The sequence below is a fragment of the Chiloscyllium punctatum genome, chromosome 17 (genome assembly GCF_047496795.1).
Source record: "Chiloscyllium punctatum isolate Juve2018m chromosome 17, sChiPun1.3, whole genome shotgun sequence".
Lineage (NCBI taxonomy): Eukaryota > Metazoa > Chordata > Chondrichthyes > Orectolobiformes > Hemiscylliidae > Chiloscyllium > Chiloscyllium punctatum.
In genome coordinates this window covers 43,544,336-43,570,436 of record NC_092755.1, presented here as the reverse complement: position 1 = coordinate 43,570,436, position 26,101 = coordinate 43,544,336, and the positions used below count along the sequence as shown (strand labels likewise).

General features: G+C 43.9%; 1 protein-coding gene across 2 annotated transcripts in view; it reads left to right on the top strand.

Annotated features, from left to right (window-relative positions):
• Positions 1–19,179, top strand: part of LOC140487770 (breakpoint cluster region protein) — a 457,801-nt gene extending 438,622 nt beyond the window's left edge. For both annotated transcript variants that reach the window (XM_072587008.1, XM_072587009.1), the window contains 2 exons: positions 7,859–8,021; positions 14,782–19,179. In XM_072587008.1, the coding sequence (XP_072443109.1) occupies positions 7,859–8,021; positions 14,782–14,871 (253 nt within the window). In that variant the 3' untranslated portion in view covers positions 14,872–19,179. The remainder of the gene's footprint in view (positions 1–7,858; positions 8,022–14,781) is intronic.
• The last annotated feature ends 6,922 nt before the right edge of the window (positions 19,180–26,101 follow it).

Here is a 26,101-nt window from a genome sequence, read left to right as displayed (position 1 = left end):
ACAACATAGTTCCAAATACTGATCCATGCTCTAAGTTTATCACTCTTATTCCTGACATTAAAAATCCTGACTCCTTGCATTAGAACAGACACACTTTAACCCATTGCTTTGCCCTATCAACTGTGTATCCTTCCTCACAGACTCTCTGCACTCTATTTCTGCCTTCAACAACTGCCTTCTCCTCTGATCTGTAGCTCTGGTTCCCTACCCCCTGCCAAACTAGATTAAACCCTTCCAAAGTGCTCCAGGACATTGGTGCCCCTCCAGTTTAAGTACAACCCATCCTTCAAAAGCTAAAATTTCATTTTCCTAATAGATGAGTAGACTGTTTCTAACTGGGGAAAGGCTTTGGAAATCTGAAGCACATAAGGACTCAGTAGTCCTGGTTTAGGATTTTCTTAAGGGGTTCAGTTGGCACTTAGCAAGCATTCATTTCAAGAGGGCTGGAAAACAAAAACAGGGATATACTGCTGAGGCTGTGTAAGGCTCTAGTCAGACATTTGGAATATTATGAGCATGCTGGCCCATGCTGGCATTGAAATGGATGCAGAGGAGATTTACAAGAATGATCCTGGAGTGAAGGGCTTGTCATATGAGGTGCAGTTGAGGACTCTGGGTTAGTACGTGATTAGTTTAGATGGACAAGAAACTTAAAGAATACTGAGAGGCCTTGGGGCTGCCTAATAGCACCAGGGACCTGGGTTCGATTTCAGCCTGAGCGACTTCTATAGAGTTTGCACATTCTCCCCATGTCTGCATGGGTTTCCTTTGGATGCTCCTGTTTCCTCTCACAGTTGAAAGATGTGCAGGTGAGGTGAATTGGCCCATAGTGATCAAGAATGTGTAGGTTAGGTGTATTGTTGGGGTAAATGTAGAGAAATAGGGTAGGGAAATGGGTCTGGGTGGGTTACTGTTCGGAGGGTCGGTGTGGATTTGTTAGGCTAAGGGGCCTGTTTCCACACTATAGGGAATCTATAATTCTGTAGAGTGAATGTGGAGAAGATGTTTTCGCTAGTAAGAAATACTAGAACCTGAAGGTACAGCCTCAGACTGAATGGATAACACTCTAGAACTGCGATGAGAAAGGAATTTCTTCAGCCACGTTGTGGTGAATCTATGGAACTCATTGCCGCAGGAAACTGTGGAGGCCACGTTACTGAGGTATTAGTTGTCATGACACAGGGTAAACTGTCCTGCTTAATTTAAAACCAGCAACACAGAAAGGATATATCCTGTGCAGTAATCTATAAAGATTCGAGTGGCCAAGAACTATTTAAAGTAAAAATTAACAACTTTATTTCTTAAAGTATAACAGAGAATAATTAACTAACAACTATTTACAAGTCCTTACTCTAACCTATCTTTTACCTTCCCTTCTATAATACTAGTCCGATAAAACTCCCAACTAAGATTTACAAAACAAAACTTCTTATTTGAAAACCAGGCAGCTTTTGGTTCTGCTAGTTGGATCTTCCTGTATCATCATTTCTTCTTCTTGGGGATTCTGCTTCACAGGTTACTGAACGAAAAAGGTACTTCTAAGAGAGCTATTTTTCAGGCAGCCTTTTACATGCTGGGTCTTGGCAGTTCTCCTCTCAATTGTTCAATTTTCCCCTGTCTTACATCCCTAAAGCATCAGAATATTTCATTTGCTTTTAAGATTTTCAATATATTAAATTCAAACTGGATTGGAGTTTGGTATTTTTCAGGGTATAATTTAAACTGATTGGCTAAATTCAAATTTGTTTTTGTCTCCAGGCAATAAGCTAATTGAGTTATTCAACCAAGTGTTACATTGTTACCTTGTTAAGAACTCTTGTTGCTGTGTCTGGTGGTTCTGCTGCTTTTAAATCTGAGTACACCCACATCTTCATAACAGTATTTAACACAGAGATAGTACTTGATTAGTGAGAGGATCAAACATTACAAGGAGAAGATAGCAGAATGGAATTGACAAACATATTAGCCATGATCCTATGGCAGAGCAAATAGCCTAATTCTGCTCCTTGATCTTATGGTCTTGCTAATCACATGCTAACCTGCATAGTAACCTTTTGTGATTCACATGCCAGGCTACCCAGATCCCTTTATACTGCCAGATTGGGCAATCTTTTCCATTCTTTCTTCCAAGATGGTGGCATAGTAGTTCAGTGGTCAGCACTTCTGCCTGTTAGCACCAGGGACCCGGTTCGATTCCAGCCTTGGGCGACTTGTCTCTGTGGAGTTTGCATATTCTCCCAGGTTTCCTCCCACAGTCCAAAGATGTGCAGGTTAGGTAAATTGCCCCATAGTGTTCAGGGATGTGTAGGTTAGGTACATTAGTCAGGGAAATATAAAGCATTAGGGTAGGGGAATAGGTCTTGGTGAGATACTCTTTGAAGGGTCAGTGTGGACTTGTTGGGCCAAATGGCCTGTTTCCATACTGTAGGGATTCTAAATTCTAAAATACAGAAGTTCATTTACCCATATTATATTCCATCAGCCAAATTTTTATCCATTTACCTAACTTATCTCTATCTCTCTGCAATCTCTGTACTACTTCTTGACAACTTGCTTTCCTACTTATTTTGGGTGTCATCAGCAAATTTAGCTACGACACATTCAGTCTGCAAACATTGTTGGTTGTCTGTACAAACAAAAGTGTCAGGCTTAATCCTTAAGATCTTCAGCGCTAGCGTGCAATCAGTCAGGCGTCATGTCCCTATATTTCAACGAGTGGTGTTGGAAACATGGAAATGTGGAAACTTTGGAGAGGGTGCAGAGAAGATTTACCAGGATGTTGCCTGGAATTGAGAGTAGGTCGTACGAGGATAGGTTGAGAGTTCTCGGCCTTTTCTCGTTGGAACGGCGAAGGATGAGGGGTGACTTGATAGAGGTTTATAAGATGATCAGAGGAATAGATAGAGTAGACAGTCAGAGACTTTTTCCCCGGGTACAACAGAGTGTTACAAGGGGACATAAATTTAAGGTGAAGGGTGGAAGGTATAGGGGAGATGTCAGGGGTGGGTTCTTTACCCAGAGAGTAGTGGGGGCATGGAATGCGCTGCCCGTGGGAGTGGTAGAGTCAGAATCATTGGCGACCTTTAAGCGGCATTTGGATAGGTACATGGATGGGTGCTTAATCTAGGTTAGAAGTTCGGCACAACATCGTGGGCCGAAGGGCCTGTTCTGTGCTGTATTGGTCTATGTTCTATTTACAACCATGAGAAGGCTGTTTGGCCCATAGTGTTCTTGCTTCCTGCAAAGAGCTATTCTATCGAATGATTTGGTGTGTAACCTCAAATGCGTATGCAAATTTTTAAAAGTGTGCTGAGTGTTTCTGTCTTATCTACTTTTAAGGTGAGTTCCAGATTCTCTTGGTTAGAAACAACTCCCTTTCACTAATTACCTTGAATCCATGGTCCCTGGTTATTGACTTCATTGCGAACAGAAATTGGTCCTTCCTGTTCACATCCAGGTCTTGTTTATGGTTTAATAAACATAGAACATAGAAGAATACAGCGCAGTACAGGCCCTTTGGCCCTCGATGTTGTGCCGATCCAAGCCCACCTAACCTACACTAGCCCACAATCCTCCATATGCCTATCCAATGCCCGTTTAAATGCCCATAAAGAGGGAGAGTCCACCACTGCTACTGGCAGGGCATTCCATGAACTCACGACTCGCTGAGTAAAGAATCTACCCCTAACATCAGTCCTATACCTACCCCCCCTTAATTTAAAGCTATGCCCCCTTGTAATAGCTGACTCCATACGTGGAAAAAGGTTCTCATGGTCAACCCTATCTAAACCCCTAATCATCTTGTACACCTCTATCAAGTCATCCCTAAACCTTCTTTTCTCCAATGAAAACAGCCCCAAGTGCCTCAGCCTTTTCTCATACGATCTTCCTACCATACCAGGCAACATCCTGGTAAACCTCCTCTGCACTCATTCCAATGCCTCCACATCCTTCCTATAGTATGGCGACCAAAACTGCACGCAATACTTCAGATGCGGCCGCACCAGAGTCTTATACAACTGCAACATGACCTCAGGACTCCGGAACTCAATTCCTCTACCAATAAAAGCCAGTACGCCATATGCCTTCTTCACAGCACTATTTACCTGGGTGGCAACTTTCAAAGATCTGTGTACATGGACACCAAGATCCCTCTGCTCATCCACACTACCAAGTATCCGACCATTAGCCCAGTACCCCATCTTTTTGTTACTCATACCAAAGTGAATCACCTCACACTTCCCACATTGAACTCCATTTGCCACCTTTCTGCCCAGCTCTGCAGCTTATCTATATCCCGCTGTAACCTGCCACATCCTTCCTCACTGTCAACAACTCCACCGACTTTCGTATCATCCGCAAACTTACTCACCCGACCTTCTAGCCCTTCCTCCAGGTCATTTATAAAAATGACAAACAGCAATAGTCCCAAAACAGATCCTTGCGGAACACCGCTAGTAACTGCACTCCAAGATGAACCGTTACCATCAACTCTTACCCTCTGTCTTCTTCCAGCCAGCCAATTCCTAATCTAAACCTCCAACTCACCCTCAATGCCATACCTCCGTATTTTTTGCAGTAGCCTACCATGGGGAACCTTATCAAACGCCTTACTAAAATCCATATACACCACATCTACCGCTTTACCCTCGTCCACCTCCTTAGTCACCTTCTCAAAGAATTCAATAAGGTTTGTGAGGCATGACCTGCCCTTCACAAAACCATGCTGACTATCCTTGATCACATTATTCCTATCCAGATGTTTATAAATCCTATCCCTTACAATTCTCCCTAAGACTTTGCCCACAACAGACGTGAGACTCACCGGCCTATAGTTACTAGGGTTATCCCTACTCCCCTTCTTGAATAAGGGGGCCACATTTGCTATCCTCCAGTCCTCTGGCACTATTCCTGTAGACAACGAGGACATAAAAATCAAGGCCAATGGCTCTGCAATCTCCTCCCTTGCTTCCCAGAGAATCCTAGGATAAATGCCATCAGGCCCAGGGGACTTATCTATTTTCACCCTTGCCAGAATTTCCAACACCTCTTCCCTACATACCTCAAAGCCATCCATTCTAATTAATTGTGACTCAATGTCCTGTTCCTGAGTGAATACTGACGAAAAGTATTCATTCAGTGTCTCCCCAATCTCTTCAGCCTCCACATGCAACTTCCCACTACTATCCTTGACTGGACCTATTCCTACCCTGGTCATTTTTTTATTCCTAACATACCTTTAGAAAGCCTTTGGGTTTTCCCTAATCCTACCAACTAAGGACTTTTCGTGTCCCCTCCTTGCTGCTCTTAGCTCTCTCTTCAGATCCTTCCTGGCTACCTTATAACTCTCAATCGCCCCAATTGAACCTTCACGTCTCATCTTTACATAGGCCGCCCTCTTCCCTTTAACAAGGGATTCCAATTCCTTCTTAAACCACGGCTCCCTCACACGACCCTTTCCTCCCTGCCTGACAGGTACATACTTATCAAGGACACTCAATAGTTGCTCCTTGAACAAGCTCCACATATTAATTACGCCCTTGCCTTGAAGCTTACTTTTCCAAGCCACGCATCCTAAGTCGTGCCTCACTGCATCATAATTTCCCTGCCCCCAGGTATAACTCTTGCCCTGCAATGCACACTTATCCCTCTCCATCACTAGAGTAAAAATCACCAAATGAATACTGGAAATGTGAAACAAATACACAAAATGCTTGAAAAACTCAGCAAGTTGGGCAGCATCTATGGAGGGAGAAACCATTAACATTGAGTCCAATATGGAGAGAGTGAGGACTGCAGATGCTGAAGATCAGAGACCAAAAGTGTGGCACTGGAAAAGCACAGCCGGTCAGGAAGATCTGAGGTGTAGAATGCTGTTCCTTAGATACTGCATGACTGGCTGTGATTTTTCAGCACCACACTTTTAGACATTGGGTCCAATATGTTTGGACTGGAAATATTAGCTCTGATTCTCTCTCCACAGATGCTGTCAGACCTGATGAGCTTCTGCGCCTGTTTGTAGTTTGTGTCTCTTCCTTTAACTGGAATACCTCTTCTGTTTACTTGTTTTATCTTGAATTTAATTTTTAAAATACTTTCCCTATCCTGTTGTTTTCTGCCATTTGGCAGGTGATGGGCTCTCTTTTCCTGTCATTGTTCCCAATTCCCTTAAGTTTGCAATCTTTCCCAAAATAGAATGGATGACTGGTTCCTCACCCAATTACTCCTCCTTTCCACTATCATCCTAGACAGTGGTGACTAAATGCTGTCCAACTTGGGAATGGCAGACTAGCCCAACCCTGTTATAATGACATTTCCTGCAGTGGTCATTGGGAAGAAACAGGACGTTTAACTGATTTGATTATTTTTCTTTTCCTCTTTCCCTCCACTACTGCACTGTTGAGAATAATGGTTGTGAACTGATAGCTGCCCATCTAAGATTAAGTAACTCATCAGATTTAGTTAACTCTGAGTCGTAATCGTCTCAGAAGGTTTTTTACTTAGAGATTTCTCCTTAAATTTCTAGACATGGACCAAAGTAGAATTAAGGAAATATGAAATTCAATTTTTGTATTTTTTTAAAAAGGGGGTGAATTTTATTAAATGTTACACAATGTTACAGGTAAAGTGAGTTTCTTTTCCTGTCATAGTTCCTTAAAAACAATTTTGATTTGCATCAAATTCTCTGTTTCCCAAAATGGTTTACTTTTTGATGTGGAATTGAAGTTAAAACGTAAGGAAATGTGGACACTAAATTTTACAAAACAAGGTTTCATTACCAGCAATGAAATGAATGATCATTTTTGATGGTGTTGGTTGTGGGAGAAATGTATGATAGGATATTTAGAGAACTGGTACATTAAGAGTTCAACAAACAATAGGATTTAACTGCATTTGGTGACTTTCATAACAAATAAGAATAACCATTACAACTAATAGTTATACATATACTCAAACTCACTAGGTTTTGGGGAATTTATTTGCCACAGAATACAAGTCCAAGGGATTGATAAACTGAGTCACGTTAAAATCTGAAGTATTTATGAAACATTTTATGTTTTCTTTCATTATGGCTATGTGTAAGTCTGTCAATTTGAAAGTGTTATTCCTTCCAATTAACTGGACTTAGTTCTAACAAGAAGAAATACAAAAACCCGACACCTGCTTCCTAATTTTCCAGATCTATGGCAAATGCCTTTCAAGGCTTGTAGTCACTCCTGAGCAACTACAAACACTGTCTGAGGTTAACGGTTACTCCAAACAAGAACCCAAACTATTTCCTGTTCTTTAAATAGTTCACTTATTTTTTAAGTTCACTTAGGCAGAGAAAGACTCTACTTAAACTCCCATCTAAAATGAAGGCTCAACAGAGTGCTGCACTCCCTCATTATTGCAAGTCTATGGTAATCTCAGTTAAAGGCTTAAATGCTGAGGTTAGGCTTAGTCCTACAGCTTTTAAGAATGATGCCATAGAGCCAGGCTGATACAAAAAGTGAAAGAGTGACTTATAAAATGAGTCTGTCAATACTTTTTTTATGTGAATACTTTCCTCTAAACATTTCAATGCAAATTACATCGATGAGATATTTCTGAAGCCATAATGGAAGTGAATTAACTTCATGCTTCTGTAATTTCAATTGTAAATTTTAATTCCAATGTGTAAAATACCCAATTCCATCCTGATTTTGTGATGTCATTGCTGGTCACGCAAAACTCATTTTTCTGAAAGAGCATCTTGAAGGTGATCACCTAAAAAGATCTACTTTAATGCGATTAAAATTACACAGTACAATTCTTCCTGGTAGTCTGGATTTAAATGAGTTTAACACCCAATGCATTGTAATTTTTATTTCAACAGGGTGGCAGAGAAAGAGCAGATCAACAAGATGTCATTGCATAACCTTGCCACTGTCTTTGGACCCACACTGCTAAGGCCCTCAGAAAAAGACAGTAAAATACCGACAAACCCCACACAAGCAATCTCAATGGCAGATAGCTGGTCACTGGAGGTGATGTCACAGGTAGTTCATTCTTTGTTGTTTTAATTGTTGAAAAGTTGATCACTTTTCAAATGCAAAGCTACTTCTCCATATTAAATTAGTGCCATTAATATTTTGACTCCAAGTAATCAATAATCACTAATGTACATACAAGTTGTGTTGTGAAAGCAGTGGTAATTACCAATAAGGAAGCTACCTGAACATGGAGCTTCTATTAAGGGCACAAATGATCAAACAGAAGTTAAAATAGCACCTAGAATACACTGGAGAGATGCTGAGATGAAAGATCCATGCTAAGGCATCAGCATAAGCCCAAATATTAAATCTGCCAAGAATCAACTCAACCTTTCAATGATTGCAATCTGTTTCTCACTTGAGTAGGGCCTTCTCCAGCATCATAAAGAGAAGTAGGAGTGAATCATTCTTCGGTCGATTGATCTAGATAATTTCTAAGCAAGCTGTGCAGAGATATTATTTGCACACCTCTGGGACTTGAACCCAGGCCTCTTGGTTCAGAGGAAGGGACATGACCACTGTACCCAAGAGCCTTCAAACTGATATATATTTTTTCATCCCAAAGTGCTCTCAGATACAAGTGAATTTTTTTAAATCACAAAATCACCTGATTTTTATGTTCATCATTTAACCACCCATGTTCTCCAATTGATTAAATTACATCCAAAGCCCGTTAAGAGCACTGCAGATCATTGAACATGACCTGGAGTGTGCTGAATCAAAAGTGATTTGGGAAAATTAGTTAAATATTGGTTTAATCAACTGATGCATCAGAGGATCATACAGATATTTTCTAACCAAACTATTGAGAGATGTTATCACCACACCCTGGAGCAGGTGGGACTTATACTCGAGATCCCTGGCTGAAAGGTAGGGGCACAGTGGCACAAGAGTCTGATTTAAATATTTTAATCAAATTCTTCAGCGATGTTATCACACGCTGCTGGAGCAGGCCTGCCATCTCAGAGATATGAACACTACTACTGTCCCATAAGAGCCCCTAACTGATGTAGACCTGTTGGTCATATTGGCTCCTTGTCAATACACGGACGGTGGTGGTGGGGGGGTTGGACAGTGTTGGATGGGGTTGATGGCAGGCGGGGTTGGGGGGGTGGGGAGTGGGGAGTGGGCACTCACATGTGGTGTGCTGCAGTCTCTTGAATGGGGAGTAGACTTAACAGAAAACTCTGAACCTCAGAGGAGAGGCATTAAATTAATTAACCGAATAATCAATTAATCAAACGAAATAGTGCCCGCCCATCATGTTCAGATAATTGAGGTTCCTATGTACTTACTATCCAACTCCAGCTCTATAAACAAATGCTGTTCCAATACCATGATTATTAAGCAATAAGTTAAACTCAAGACCACAGTCTCTGTCTTCTCCACTGGGTTCAGTCTTCCGTCTGCTGGTCACCCTGGGTCGTCGTCTTTCTTTTTATTGCAAATATGTTTTACAGGAAAAGGTACCTTTTGATATAGAGTGCATTCTTATTTCTTTGAGAGCAAGATATCAGATGGGTAGTTAGCTCTCCCGGCTCTACAACAGCTGCTCTGCCGTTCGGTGGCAGTTTGTCTAATTTTCAAAATGCTGGGTTTATGTACCCCAATGGCACTTTAAATTCTTATAATTTGATTGGTTTTGCAGGTGTCAAAACAATATATTAGAAATTCGATTGGCCTCTGGCATCCTGGGCATAATTTGAATTAATTGGTTAAATTTGAAATGTTGTCAAAACAGCAACCAAAACTCAGGCATCTGTTTAATAGCCAATTGTTACATGTATCTATCTTGGAACAGCCTGTCATGGGCAGCTGGGCCTGCACTTCAAGTTTACTTAAATATTCAAAAAAGACACACTTATTTTAAAATGAACATACATGCTTCCGACTTAGTAACACCCACCATGTCTGTGCCAACCACGATGCCATTCTAAACAGATGGGGTGTTGAGTACTAGAGTTGGCAGGTCATGTTACAGTTGTACAGGACTTTAGTTCGGCCACATTTGGAATACTGCGTATAGTTCTGGTCACCACATTACCGAAAGGAAGCCGATGCTTTGGGGAGGGTGCAGAGGATGTTTCCTGGTATGGAGGGCAATAGCTACGAAGAGAGGTTGAGTAGATTAGGATTATTTTCATTAGAAAGATGGAGGTTAAAGGGGGACCTGATTGAGATCTACAAAATCATAAGTGGTATAAACAGGGTGGATAGTAAGAAGCTTTTTCTCCAGAGTGGTGGGACTCATTTACCAGCGGTCATGAGTTCAAAGTGAGAGGGGAAAGGTTTAAGGAAGATATGTATGGAAACGTCTTTATACAGAGGGTTGTGGGTGCTTGGAACGTATTGCCAGCAGAGGTGGTAGAGATGGGCACGATAGTGTCATTTAAGATATATCTGGACAGTTACATGAATGGGCAGGGAGGAGAGGGATACAGATCCCTTAGAAATACGCAACAGATATGCAATAGAGGATCTGGATCGGCGCAGGCTTGGAGGGCTGAAATTTGTTTTGTTCTTTGTAATCCCATCCGTCTGCACTTTGTCCATATGTCTGTATTCCCTGTCTGTCTGAATGCCTCTTGAACATTGCTATCGTATCTGCTTCAACCACTTCCCCTGGCAGTACGTTCCAGGCACCTAGCTGTATGGAAAGAAATCTTTCCCTGTACATCTCCTTTAAACCTATACCTCCGAGAACTTTACATTTCTACCTTGGGATAAAGACTCCAATTATTCACCCTATCCACACTATTAATTTTGTAATCTTCTCTCAGATCACTCCTCAGCTTCCAATGCTCTAGCAAAAATAATCCAAATGTGTCCAACCTCATAGCTAATATTCTCCAAACCAAGTGACATCCTGACATATCCCTTTGGCACCGTTTCCAAGGCCTCAGCATCTTTCCCTAATGCGGCAACCAGAACTGCACAAGTTACTCCAAGTGAGGCCTAAGTAAAGTATTATATAACTGAAAAATGATAGGACAACTTTTATACTCAATGCCTCGACTGATGAGGCAAACATAACTCATTTAGTTGTGTTGCAAAGGTCAGGGAGTTATGGACTTGCACCCCAAGATCCCTTGTATTTCAGTGGTTCTCAGGGTCCTGCCATTTCATATAATCATAGTAATCCCATCATGTGGAAGCAGGCTATTCGGCCCATTGAGTCACACTGACCTTCCAAAGACCAACCAACCCATACCCATGCCCCAACTCTACCCCTGTGATCCTGCATTTCTTATGGCTAATCCACCTAGCCTACATATCCCTGCACACAATGGGGCAATTTAACATTGCCAATCCACCTAACCTGCACATCTTTGGACTGTGGGAGGAAACCCATACAGAGATAGAGTCATAGAGATGTACAACACAGAAACAGACCCTTCGATCTAACTCGTCCACGTCAACCAGATTTCCTGAATTCTGATGAAGTGCTCTGCCCAAAATGTCAATTTTTTCTGCTCTTCGGATTCTGCCTGAGCTGCTATGCTTTTCCAGCAACATACCCCCATATCCCTCTAAATCCGTCCTATTCATATACCCATCCAGATGCCTTTTAAATGTTGTAATTGTACCAGCCTCCACCACTTCCTTTGGCAGCCCATTCCAGACACGCACCACCCTCTGCGTGAAGAAGTTGTCCCTGAGGTCCCTTTTAAAATTTTCCCCTCTCACCCTAAAACAATGCCCTTTAGTTCTGGACAGCCCCACCCCAGGGAAAAGACTTTGTCTATTTACCCTATCCATACCCCTCATGATTTTATAGACCTTTATAAGATCACCCCTCAGCCTCCTACACTAAAGCCTATTCAACCTCTCCCTATAGCTCAAATCCTCCAACCTTGGCAACATCCTTGTAAATCTTTTCTGAACCCTTTCAAGTTTCACAACATCTTTCAGACAGGAAGGAGACTAGAATTGCACACAATATTCTAACAGTGGCCTAATCAATGACCTGTACAGCTGCAACATAATCTCCCAACTCCTGTACTTAATACTGTGATCAATAAAGGAAAGCATACCAAACGCTGCCTTCACTATCCTATCTACCTGTGATTCCACTTTCAAGGAACTATCAATGTGCACTCCAAGGTCTCTTTGTTCAGCAACACTCTCCAGGACCTTACCATTAAGTGTATAAGTCCTGCCCCGATTTGCCTTTCCAAAATGCAGCCCATCTGCCACTCCTCGGCCATTGCACATCTGATCAAGATCTCATTGCAATAGGAGGTAACGTTCTTCACTGTCCACTCCACCTCCAATTTTGGTGTCATCTGCAAACTTACTAACTGTACCTCTTATGTTCACATCCAAATCATTTATGTAAATGACAAAAAGTAGAGGGCCCAGCACCGATCCTTGTGGCACTCCACTGGTCACAGGCCTCCAGTCTGAAAAACAACCCTCCATCACCACCCTCTGCCTTCTACCTTTGAGCCAGTTTTGTATCCAAATGGCTAGTTCTCCCTGTATTCCATGAGATCTAACCTTGTTAACCAGTCTATCAAGAGGAACCTTGTCGAACACCTTACTGAAGTCCATATAGATCACGTCCACCGTTCTGTCCTCATCAATCCTCTTTGTTACTTCTTCAAAAAACCCAATCAAGTTAGTGAGACATGATTCCCCATGCACAAAGCTATGCTGACTATCCCTAATCAGTCCTTGCCTTTCCAAATGCATGTAAATCCTGTCCCTCAGGATTCTCTCCAACAACTTGCCCACCACTGACGTCAGGCTCACTGGTCTATAGTTCCCTGGCTTTTCCTTACCACCCTTCTTAAACAGTGGCACCACATTAGCCAACCTCTAGTCTTCCGACACCTCACCCGTGACTATCAATGATACAAATATCTCAGTCAGGGGTCCAGCAATCACTTCCCTAGCTTCCCACAGAAGCTTCTACAGTACACATGATCAGGTCCTGGGGATTCATCCACTTTTCTGCGTTTTAAGACATACAGCACCACCACCTCTGCATTATGGACATCTTTCAAGATGTCACCACATGCTATAATCTTCCATGTACTTCTCCACAGTAAATACTGATGCAAAATATGGGGAGAACATGAAACTCTACATCGACAGTCACACAGGGCTGGAATAGAACTCGGGTCCATAGTGCTGTAAGGCAGCAGTGCTAACTATTGAGCCAGCATGTGTACTCCAGTGTAAAATGGTTCTTTGGTTTAAAATTTCACAATGTTTCAAACTAGTTCATCTAGTTCTACTCAGCTTTCAAGTGACATGGTAGTACGGTGGCTCAGTAGTCCACACTCTGCCTCCCAGCACCAGTCCAGGGCTACTCTCTGTGTGCAGTTTGCACATTCTTCCTGTGTCTGCATGGCTTTCCACAGAGGCTCTGGTTTCCTCCCACAATCCAAAGATGCACAGGTTAAGTGGATTAGCCATGTTAAATTACCTCATAATTTCAGGGATGTGCAGGCTTGGTGGATTGACCATGGTAAAAGTGGGGTTGCATGGGATGCTTTTTGGAAGGTCGCTGTGGAGCCGATGGGCTGAATAGCCTCTTTCTTTCCATACTGTAGAGATTCTGAGAGTCTGTGATATCTAGGTGGATATTATGCAGAAATTCCAAAAATTGCTTTAAACCGCAAGAAGTTCAGAGATTGCTGCTGAAGTTGCTGTAAATTTACTACAATTAGCCACATGACCTCTGGACTAGGGCAGGGGAAAAACAATTGGGTTTGCCTGATTTGGCCCAATGGTTACATAGCCCATTGACAGAATGCTGAAGCTCAAACATGAATTTGGGTGATCTACAAAAGAACTGTCTGTTCTTAGATAACCAAATCGCAAGGACTGGTGTGAGGAGAAAACTGGGGAGGAAAATCTTAAGTGTCGTTGACTGACATGATATGCTTTTCTTTCCTGTTGAAAACCACCCATTCATTCCTACCTTTTATGATGGTGGTAAGGTAGTTCAGCGTGACATCCTCTGAATGAACATTTCCTGATTCCACTTTAATATAGTTTGTCACCATACTATTCTTTTAGATCAGGATTTTAAAAATCTATTCCTCCCTAGCCATATCCAACTTCTGATGTTGACATACAAATACACTCCTTTCAAGTATCTTATTACCAGAAACACCAATAGGCCATTTAACCTGGCAGGCATGTTTATTCTTTATTCTAATGATTAAATGATGAATATTAAGATATTCAAAGAAAATAGGGGACATGATGCTCAACATAATCCTAGTTGAAAATCTCACAGCACCAGGTTATAGTCCAACAGGTTTATTTAGAAGCAATAGGTTAGGGAGCACTGATCCTTCACCACCTGATGAAGGAGCAGTGCTCTGAAAGCTAGTGCTTCCAAATAAATCTGTTGGACTATAACCTGATGCTGTGTGATTTTTAACTAGGATTACGTCCAACACTGGCATTTCTGAAAGACAACATAATCCTGACCTCAACAAAGTTAAAACACATGGTTAGCCATCAGGAGTAGGCATTCTGGCGGTTTTTTTCTGTTTTAGTAAACCTGAATAGCTGTTATATTTGACATTCTAAGATTCCAGCTGTGGTAAAGTAAGTGATGTATTGTGTTTAAAAATTACACGTCTACAGGTTTAAATTATGTAATGAGTCTAATTCCCTGCTTATCAAATGATTGAAACTCCTGGTCTTTCTGATCTACTTGAGGCTTTTTTGGTCATTTACAATGTAGATACAATAAATTTACTATTCAGATAACTTCATATGAATTTCACTTTATTGTTTCCAGGTGCAAGTTCTGCTATATTTCCTGCAGCTGGAGACCATTCCAACACCAGACAGTAAACGCCAGAGCATCCTTTTCTCAACAGAAGTGTAGTACATAGTCATTCAAGTATGAACACAGCAGCAAGCAAACATTAACAGTACAATGTTGACCTTTGTCACTGTTTAATTAAACATGGGACATCATATTGTTAGTTACTGTCCCTGGTTTAATCCACGGTCATAAACCAAGCTTCTTGTTTGTTTTAGAGAAGAACCGAATAGAAGCTCTCCTATTCATGTACACCAGAGGGCAGTAGATAACAGTGATAATTTAACACCTCTTATGTTACAACTTGATATCTTAATGATACTCAAGTATGAAGACGATGGATAATTCTGTATATTTTTCATTCCTTTAACACTTCCTCAGCAAATAGAAATACTGTTGGAGTTTGCTATTGTAATTAGCAATTGTAGATTGGAATGTAAATGGGAATTGAATATACACAAGACCCAAAGCAAATCCATGACCATGGAAAAGCTTCTGAGAAAAATATTTTGTGTCAGTTGTACCGTGCATTATTTTCTGACATTGTGGAATGCTTGGTTGAAATAATGATAGGGTTTCTGATTCCTTCTTTTAACAACAGGAATGTACTTGACAGCCATTTGTGCAACTCTGTGTGTTCTATAGGTTTCCTTATCTGCCGAAGGCTACGTACAGGTTTAAAACCCTGAGCAATATGTGGCTATGCTTCTGTTTTTGAGATGAATGATTTTATTGTCATGTGTATTTTAAAGTGAGAAAGACAGTAAAATGCAGTGAAAAGCTTTTCCACTGTCGCCATAGGACATGGTCAATAGAATGCAACTTCCAAGGGGATCACTTTCCAATAGTTTGGTTTTGCCACATTTATATATTCCAGCCCTTTTAGCACTGGAATTTAACATGCAGGCATGTTAAGTTTAAAGTTTATGTAATAAATTCCCTTTATAATTGTTTTTCTATTTTTCCCAGAAGCTGGTTATTTTGGGCTGGGATTATAACATTATCTTTCTCAAAGTTTCTGATGAATGAAGGTTACCGAGTTGGAACTGCTGGTTTTGATACTTCATCATAAAATACCGACAGTGCAGTTATAGGCCCTTTGGTCGATCGAGTTTGCATCAACCCTCCAAACAGTATCCACCCTATCCCTGTAACCTCACATTTACCATAGTTAACTCAACTGGCCTGCACATTCCTGATGGTGTTTCCTTTAGTGTGTAAATGAACATAGGAATCTGATGTACTGATGCTGAATGCTGTTTTTTTTTCATTAGAAATAATGAGATTATTTTAAAAATTGCAGAGTCTAAAGCAAATGTTTCCAATGAATTGGAAGAATAAAGCTCAGCATAGAAATCTGTAAAAACAAAAATCAGCAAGATAAGTCTTAACTCTTTCACTTAGTTACCTGATCATACAAGCATTTCAGATCTCAAATGTCATCTTCAATGAGTTTTTGGTGTGAAAGTCTATATAAAATCTACAGAAGCTGGTAACTGCACACCTTTCTTGTGCCAGTTAAATTATTAAGGTGTTGTATTTACCAGTGTGCACTAATCCATTTTATCTGCACCTTGAGCTGACCCATCAAAAGTCAGGTTCTGATCAGTGAGGTGCTACTGCTGAAAATGGGAGAATGAAGAGGATAAAGTCCCTTGTCTAGCTGTTAACCCAGAGTCTGATTGCCACTGCTGTACAGCTGTCTGACCATCATTGATATATTGCTCCCCACAGCTACTGTCACTGGGCACAGCTCCCCGGGACTGGCTGTCTCCAGGTTACATTAACACAGGCACCACCAAATGTTAATATGTAAGTTTACATATTAAATATTGATAGAAACACAATGTTGAGGATCACAGCAGAGCCACACTTTTCAATATTACTTTTAGTGGGATTCATTGCATATTTAGTGTTGGGACCACCCCAATGTAGGCCTGAAGCAGTGTGTTTGAATGTAGTGTCTAAGAATAGATTAGTAAAAGTTGGTCTGTTTAGCTCAATCTTTCAGCTAGAGATCCAATGTATACAGTTAGTACTGTAGTAAATTACATCTTCTTGGTCTGGATTCATGCTGACAATCTGCTAAGTGAATTCATGAAACAGTGGATGCTAGTTACTGAGATGTATTAACTCTGAACTTCCCCAACACTGACTAGTTGCTCATTGCAGATGTTTTAAAGATTGATGTTTCACAGATTACTTTTTCAAAAGTAGTTGTAGGATAAAATTTGTGGTTCTTGTAGGAGACTACAGTATGCAAATCTTTGTGATTTTACTTTACTTAATTCAATTCTTAAATTATACTTAACAAAAAATACTGAACACATCTGTTTAGTAGTAATGTACCTCCTTCAAATTGCAAATGCATACAGATGTTTTACATATTTACCAACATCCAAGGAATGATTCCCCATTCCACATCTCTATTGTGTTCTCTGACTAGGGAGAGAGAAATGTTTTCATTCACAAAAATCATTCCAGTCAACAAAACATACAATATAGTTGGGAAGGGTTCATTTCCCGTTGAATCAAATTGCTGATGAATTGTGGAAAATAAATTGACATTGGGTCAGAAGACATTCCAGTAATCAATGCACCAAGTACTGTAAATAGCATTAAGGATCATTAAAATGATCACACGTGCTAGAGATGGAACACAGAAAGGACGTTAATGTTAATGTGTTCCCTTATATCTTATGGTGAAATCCCTTGCTCAGCACCCATATATTCTGAGGTCAGAAATGTGTGATATGGAATATTACATACATAAACATGCTTCAGTTAATCTGGTAGTGTTAAGACAATACTATTTCTCCGTGCATAACATTTCAACATTTGTGTTTTATAGAAGCAGAACAAGTAGAATTTCATGACAGTTAAGTTCATGAGGGATCTCTGCCCTCTCAGGGGTCTGTGTTGCATACTAGTCTGGATAATGGTAATAAAATACAAATCCTCTCTGTTGATAATAAATATCTTCTGCAAAGCAACTTGCACCATTCTAACTCCATATGAAAGGGTACCTTCACAGCATGAACCTCCCCAAACATACTTTGGTATAAATTTTCCATATATATCACTTTTTATTAACTAGCACCTATGGGACCAAGTGCATGCTGGTTGATCAAGAGGTCCACATAATTAACATAAAAATACGCACTACATTATAGAGACATAATACGGGGGGGGAACATACATCACTGCAATACTTCATTTACAGCTTAAATCACTTAAATAAATAAACTTATCAACACAGAGCCTTCTTACTTGCGCCCTTAACTGACTACTCTGACATGGTGGAGATCACAATAATATAGTAAACTTTTGATTGTTCAGGTATATAATTTTTGATGATTTATCGAGAGTGCTGGTTCAAACAAAGTTTGCTGTATTAGTTCTGAGTTTAAGAAATGGAGAATGTGACCCTCTATCGTTCACATTAATTATTTCAGCAAGATGAGTGGAGATATTAATTAAACAGTATTCAAACACAGAGTTACAATGTACTGTTAGAAATGCTAAAAGACTGGTAGAAAGTCATTATCAATTCAGCACAACAGGGAAAAAAAAGTATTTCTTTTAATAGCTGGAACCTCAATTTTTCACATGACGCAGATGCCTTTGAAGTGACTGTAGGCTTATTAGCAAACTTCAGTCTCCAAGGTAATAACAATTACCTAGATTTCATGTTATTTTTCAACTTATCATGATCTACTGTGAAGTCAATTGAGTAATAAACAATGGGGATTTTGTCAGGTACTGTATGGAACAATAACCAGTAACAATTTAGAGGAAATAATTGGATGGGAAAATATTGTATTATAATGCAGTAGTTAAACAGTGATAATTCCCTTCACCAAATGACTGTAAACCATTGTAACCCGCTTTTGATGTATTGTTGTAATTGTTAAGCCACCTGCACAGTCTAGGGACATGGGTTAGTTATTTATTGAAATAATCAGGATTAAATTATATAAATAGTACTTATTCAAATCTTGTGTAGAAGCCTTTTGTTCCTTGCATTTTTGGATCGTCAGTTGAATTGACATAACTATAAGTTTGTGAATGTGTTCCGCTCAAGCTGACGCAACTGCAGTAGCACTGCTTACTATGATTATTTACTCATTGATTCATGTACTTTATTTTCTTATTTTACAAAACTATTCTGTGTAAGAAGTTCCATCCAGGCAGGAAAGAGGAAGCAGTGTTTAGTTTCTGTATTGAATAACTTGATTTAGGTCTCTGTCACTTTCTAAGGTTAGTTCGATATGAAAGGGATTTGATTTTGAAGATAATTGAAGAAATCCTAAGGCATTTATAACCTTTGTTTGTACACAAAGTTAAATAAAATTCCTGTATCTATTTTTTTATGTTTTGTGATCATTTCAATTGAATCCATGAAAATATAATACCTGAGGCATGGTACATTGGCGAGACCAAGCAGATGCTACGAAAGCTGATGAATGGACACTGCACACCAATCAACAGACAGGGAGCACTTCAGTGATCAGGGACATTTGGTCTTGGATCTTCAGGCGACTGTCCTCCAAGGCAAACTTTGGGATGGGCAACAATGCAAACATCAGCAGAGGCTGATAGCCATGTTCAATACCCATGAGGATGGCCTCAACGGGATCTTGGGTTCATGTCGCACTATAGGTGACCCCCACTATACTATACCCTCTCTCACATACTCACCCCCCCCCCCCCCCCCCCCCCCCAATTCACGCACAAACCCTTTCACAGGCTTATACTCCATCACAACCACACACACATTACCAAGCTTTCATACTCTGTCTCTCTTTTGCGCACACATACAAGTCTATGGGGTGAATGTGTATTTGCAGATACATTCTACTTTGCTCAAGAACTGCACAAACTGGAAGCAGTGAATACATATAATATTTTGTAAATTCCACTTTGGAAATAGAACCAGTCTGACTCAAGATTGGGATACAGACAGACTCTGACCTCACTGGGAGAAAATGAGGACTGCAGATGCTAGAAATCAGAGTTGAGTGATTAGATGATCTACAGTGTGGAAACAGGCCATTCAGCCCAACAAGTCCACACCGACCCAGACTCATTTCCCTCTGAATGATGCATCTAACACTGGGCAATTTAGTACGGTCAATTCACCCTGACCTGCACATCATTGGATTGTGAGAGTAAACCAACGCAGACACGGGCAGAATGTGCAAATTCCACACAATCACCCAAGGCTAGAATTGAACCCAGTTTATGGCGCTGTGAGGCAGCAGTGCTAGCCACTGTGCTGCCTGCCCTCCAGCATGGTGCTGGAAAAGCACAGCAGGTCAGAGAGCATCTGAGGAGCAGGAGAATCAACGTTTCGGGCATAAGCCCTTCATCAAAATGGGGCTTGTGGGTTAGGGCTGAAAGATAAATGGGAGGGGCTGAGGGTAAGGTAGTTGGGAATGTGATAGGTAGATGAAGGTGATAGGTTGGAGAGGAGGGTCGAGCGGATAGGTGGGAAAGACGATGCACAGGTCAATAGAGTGGTGCCGAGTTGGAGGTTTGGAACTGGGATAAGGTGGGGGGAGGGGAAATGAGGAAACTGGTGAAATCCACATTAATCCCGTGTGGCTGCAGGGCCCAAAGGCAGAAGATAGGTGTTCCTCCTCCATGCATTGGGTGGTTCGGGTTTGGCGATGGAGGCGGCCCAGGACCTGAATATACTTGAAGGGGTGGGGAGGGGGGGGGTGTTGAGAGAGGGGTTGAAGTGTTTAGCTACAGGGTGGTGGGATTAGTTGACGCGGGTGTCCCAGAGATGTTCTCTGAAACAATTCGTAAGTTGGCGTCCTGTCTTCCTCTTGTAGAGAAGACCACATTGAGTGCAACAGATACAGTAGATAACATTTGTGGATATGCAGGTAAATTTATGTTGGATATGGAAGGATCCTTTGGGGTATTGGATGGAAGTGAAAGGTTTTTCACTCCCTGTGGTGGCAGGGGAAGGTGCTGGGAGTGGGGTGAGGGCTGTTGGGGGACATGGATCTGACAAGGGAGGTGTCCAAGATGGTCCAGGTGAATTTGAGCTCGGGGTGAAAGATATTAGTGAAGTTGATGAACTGTTCAACCTCCTCATGGGAGCACGAGGTAGCAGAGGAAAAGGGGGGGGGGGGGGGGGGGGGAAAATAGTGCTGGTTTAGCTGCAGAAAATGGACTGTTCCATGTACCCCAACAAAGAAGCAGGCATTGCTGGGACCCATGTGGGTGCCCGTGGCTACCCCTTGGCTTTGGAGTAAGTAGGAGGATTCGAAGGAGAAGCTTTTAAGCGTAAGGACCAGTTCAGCCAGGCAGATGAGGGTGTCAGTGGAAGGGTTTTGGTTGGGATGGCGTGAGAGGAAGAACCGGAGGGTTGGAAGCCTTCATCCATGTCTATGGTGAAGATAAGGCTTAGGGAACCGGGGAAACAAAAGTCTTGGAGGAGGTGAAGGGTGTGGGTGATGTCCTGAATTAGGTGGGGAGTTCCTGGACTAAGGGGGATAGGACAGTATTAAGATATGGAGAGATTAATTCAGTGGGACAGGACCATCATCTCCCATACCATCCACAACCTCACCTATCCACAGCCTCCATTATTCACAAACCCCACATCGCCCAATTTTATCTCCTACCAAAAAGATTCACAAACCTGACACATTGTCTCAGCTGCTCCTGTTCCACTGAATTCATTTCTGCATATCTTGACACTGTCCTGTACCCCTTAGTCCAGGAACTCCCCACCTACATTCAGGACACCACCCATGCCCTTCACTTCCTCCGAGAGTTTGGTTTCCCTGGCTCACCTTATCTTCACTCTGTACTCATCTATCCACCCCAACGAAGGTCTCCAAGCCCTCCATTTCTTTCTCTCCCGCCATCCCGACCAGTACCCTTCCACTGACACCCTCATCCACCGGGCTGAACTGGTCCTCACCCTTAACTCCTTCTTCCAATCTTCCCACTTCCTTCAAACCAAATGGGTAGCCATGGACACCCACATGAGCCCCAGCTATGTCTGCCTCTGCGTGGGGTACGTGGGACAGTCCATCTTCCACAGCTATACAAGCACCCAACTCCAGAGGGCTAGGGAGAAAAACATCTCTATTTCTGTTTGGTCTAGTGGTGTGGTCTATTTGTAGGTGGTGGAAATGAGGGAGGGTGATGTGATGTACACAGAGGGTGCGGGGGAAGGTGAGGACTGAGGTTTGGTCCTTGTTGCATTCAGTGGGATGGGGTTCAAGGGTGGAGGTGTGGGAACTGGAGGAGATGCGCTGGAGGGCATCGTTGACCACATGGGATGGAAAATTGTGGTCTTTGAAGGAGGCGGCCATCTGGGATTTTCTCTGGTGGAATCGGTCATCCTGGGAACAGATGTGGCAGAAGCCAAGGAATTGGAAACAAGGGATGACCATTTTACAAGAGGCAGGGTGGGAGGAAGTCGCTGTGGGAGTCTGTGGGTTTGTAGAAGATGTCTGTGGTTAGTCGGTCACCAGAGATAGAGAGGTCCAGGAAGGGGAGGGAGGTGTCCAAGACAGTCCAGGTGAATTTGAGCTTGAGGTGGAAGGTGTTAGTGAAGTTGAAGAACTGTTCAAGCTCCTCATGGGAGCACAAGGTAGTGCTAATACAGTCATCGATGTGGTGAATGACAATGTGAGAAATTGCCCGGGTATGTCCTGGACACAAAAAGCTGGACAAATCCAACTGTGCCAGTTACCATACCATCAGTCTACTCTTAAGCATTTGTAAAGTTATCAAATAGCACCTGCTCTACAATAATATGCTCAGTGATGTCACTCAGCTTCTGATCTCATTACAGCCTTAGTTCAAACATGGACAAAAAAGCTGAATTCCGGATGTGAAGTCCTTGACATCGATGGTGCCACACAGTCGAATGCAACATAGCAAAACTAGAAGGTATCGGGGTAAAACTCTCCACTTCTTGGAGTTATGCCTGGCACATAGGAAGATGATTGTGATTGTTGGAGGTCAGTCATCTCAGCTGCAGGACATTCTCAAGCTAGTGTCCTCAGCTGAACCATTTTCAGCTGTTTCATGAGGTCAGAAGTGGGAATGTACGCTGATGACTGCACACGTTTAGGACCATTTGCATCTCCTCAGATACTGACAAAGTCGATATTCAAATGCCATAAGATCTGGACAATATCTAGGTTTGGCTGACAAGTAGCAAGTAACATGCATGCCACACAAACACCATTTCCAATAAGAGACAACCTAACCACAACCCCTTGACATTTAATAGTGTTACCATCACTGAATCCCCCACCATCAAAACCCTTGTGGTTATCATTGATTAGAAACTGAACTGGACTCTCCACATAAACAGTGGCTACAAGAGCAGGTCAGCATCTAGGAATTCTGCAGCATGCAACTAATTTCCTGACTCTCCAAGGTCTGTCCACTATCTACAAAATCAGAAGTCAGAAGACCCCAGGTTATAGTACAACAGGTTTATTTGAAATCACAAGCTTTCAGAATACTCCATCAGTCGAACACTTGCATCTCCACATTACGTGTGCTTTATAGATCATGATAAAGAGTGCGATGGAAAATACTCAAGAAGCTTCACTCTATGATCCTATGACCATCCAGAACAAAGCAGCCCACCTGATCCAGAAGCATCCATTCCCACTACCACTGATGCTCAGTAGCAGCTGTGTGTATTATCTACAAGATGTACAGCAGACATTCACCAAAGATCCTCAGATAGCACCTTCCAAACTCACGACCACTTCCATCTCGAAGGAAAAAGCAACAGATATGTAGGAACACCACTGTAGTAATTGTAACAAGGTCATAGAATATTAGTTCTCTGATTGGGGTTATTAATCTGATCCTATCAGGGAGCACTGGCTGACAGAGGGATGTAGTGGAAACAAAATAAAGATTGGTACATCTTGTGTCTCACACCTGCACACACACACTATGGGTGCTGGGGAAAAAAATAAGCACTACTGCAGTTAGGCGGGAGTGTGGGGTTTAATAAAAGAAAGAAGAGAAAAAAAATAGAAAAAAATATAACCGGGGGAAGCATTGCCCTTTGATGTGAAGGGCAGTGCTTGTCACTGACCACTCGGGTGTTTTCCCTCTTTTGGAGATTGGATCAGTGTATGACTCTGTGTGTGTGTGTATGTGCAAGGACTGTCCCTGTTGCTGCTTGGGGCCTGCCTCACTGCTGCTGCCTGGGACTTGCCTTGGGGCCCCTCCCCAGGACCTCCACCACTGCTGCTGTTGCCTGAGGCCCACCTCCACTGCTGCTGCCTGGGACTCTATTTCGGGGCTGCCTGGGGCTTGCCTTGGGGACCCTCCCCAACAGGCCCGCCTCCACCACTGCTGCAACCGAGGAACTGCCCAGGACTTGCCAGAGGCCTGCCTCCACTGCTGCTGCTGCCTGAGGCCTGCCTCCACCACCGCTGCCTGGGACTCGCCTTGTCCCCTCCCCAGGACCTCCACCACTGCCACTGCTGGTGGCCCGCCTCCATTACAGCTGCCTGGGGACCCTCCCCAACAGGTCTACCCCCCACTGCTGCAAGCAAGGGCCTGCCCAGGACTTGCCAGAGGCCTGCCTCCACCACTGCTGCTGCCAGAGGCCCAACTAACATACAGCAGCAGAGGATGGCGAACCCGAAGGTCATGGGGCCCAGCCGCACCTACGCCGGGGTAGCCGCTGCCTTAGGCTCGGCTGGCCCGACCCCGGCCGCAACCCAAGCCCCCTTCAGGCACCTAATGAACGCCTGGGGGTCAAGGCCTATCCCCACCCCAACATGACCATCGAGGCCTGCAGCAAGGCCATGGCTAGTGTGGTCGGCCCACTGGCCATAGTCGCTGCGGCCCGGATGTATGGGAAGGCCGTGTTTTTCCTCAAGACCGAGCAGGCGGTCCACCTGGCCGTGGAGAGGGGGCTCACTGTGGGCGGGACACATTTGCCCGTCGACCCTCTGGAGGTTACGGCCCAGAGGGTCGTGATCTCCAACGTCCCGCCCTTCATTGCCAGCGAGCTCCTTCTCCCCCACCTCAACACCTTGGGGGAGATCCGGTCGGGGATCCAACCGCTCCTGCTCGGTCTGAAGGACCCCGCCCTCCGGCACATCTACTCCTTCCGACGCCAGGTGTTTATTTGCCTGGCCCGGGAGGAGGTCACGGAGGGCTCCTTTACCCTCCTCCACGAGGGCGCGGCCTACTGCGCCTTCTGGACGGCGGACGGCGTGCGGTGCCACCTGTGCCGCGAGGTGGGGCACATTAGAAAAAACTGCCCCACCCAGAAGGCCGCCCAGCCCTCGCTGACGGTGGTGCCGCCGCGCCCACTCCCCCTCCCCCACAGTCAACACCGCAGGCCCCGGCACCGGAGCCTGAGCCGGAGGGTTCCGATTCTCCAGCCTCCGGCAGGGAGGGGGGTGAGCGTCCAGCCGGCCGGAAGGCGCTGAAGAAGACGCGTCGCGTCAAGCCCGCCCACGGGGAGACCACCCTATCCCCTTCCCCGACACCCAGCCCACGACCTGCCCCACCCCGGCACGGGAACCCTGACCCCCAGACCCCCAAACCCGTACCCCACATCTACCCCCGACCCCCATAGAGAAACCCCTGGGACTGCAACACCTGGCCCGGGGGAGCCTGAGCCCCGCCCCACCCTGGCACCAACCTCGGGGGGACCACCGCTGCCCAATCTCCCGCAGCAACCGTGTCTCCGGGCCCCGGAGAGGGAACTGGGCCCCTGCCCTGCCCTGCCCGCCGTCACCTGATAAACCAGGGGCGGGGCAGGAAGTGACAGTGCTGACCCTCCCCACCCTGGCCACGCCCCCTGCCTTGCCCCAGCCAATCGTATTCCAGGAAAGGCTGGGGGGCGGGGTCTCAGGCCCCATGACCACCAAGGTGGGTGGGGAGGAAAAGGCCCATAAATCCCCCCCTGTCTCTCTGGGGAAGAGGGGCTGGCCCTTGGAGAGGAGAGACAGTCCTGCAGCGTGCCGGCGGCGCTGCCCCTCTCCAGGGGAAGGGCCCACGGTACCCCCCGATGATCCCGCACTGCGGCCCGACCTGCCCAAACCCCCAGGTGCTACAGCAGGGCTTCCTGCTGCCTCGACTCCTCTGGCCCCTGGGGGGGGGGACTTTAACAATGATGAGGGCCGCGGTGCGGGCGTCGACAAAGGACCCTTTACTGGGTCGCCGAGCGGCGGAGGGGAGGAAGGTGTTATCCCCGCTCCTCCCTCCCAGACTGTTTTTCCGGGGGCCTTGGCCCTGGGGGATGACCTTTTCCTGGGGGATGACCTTT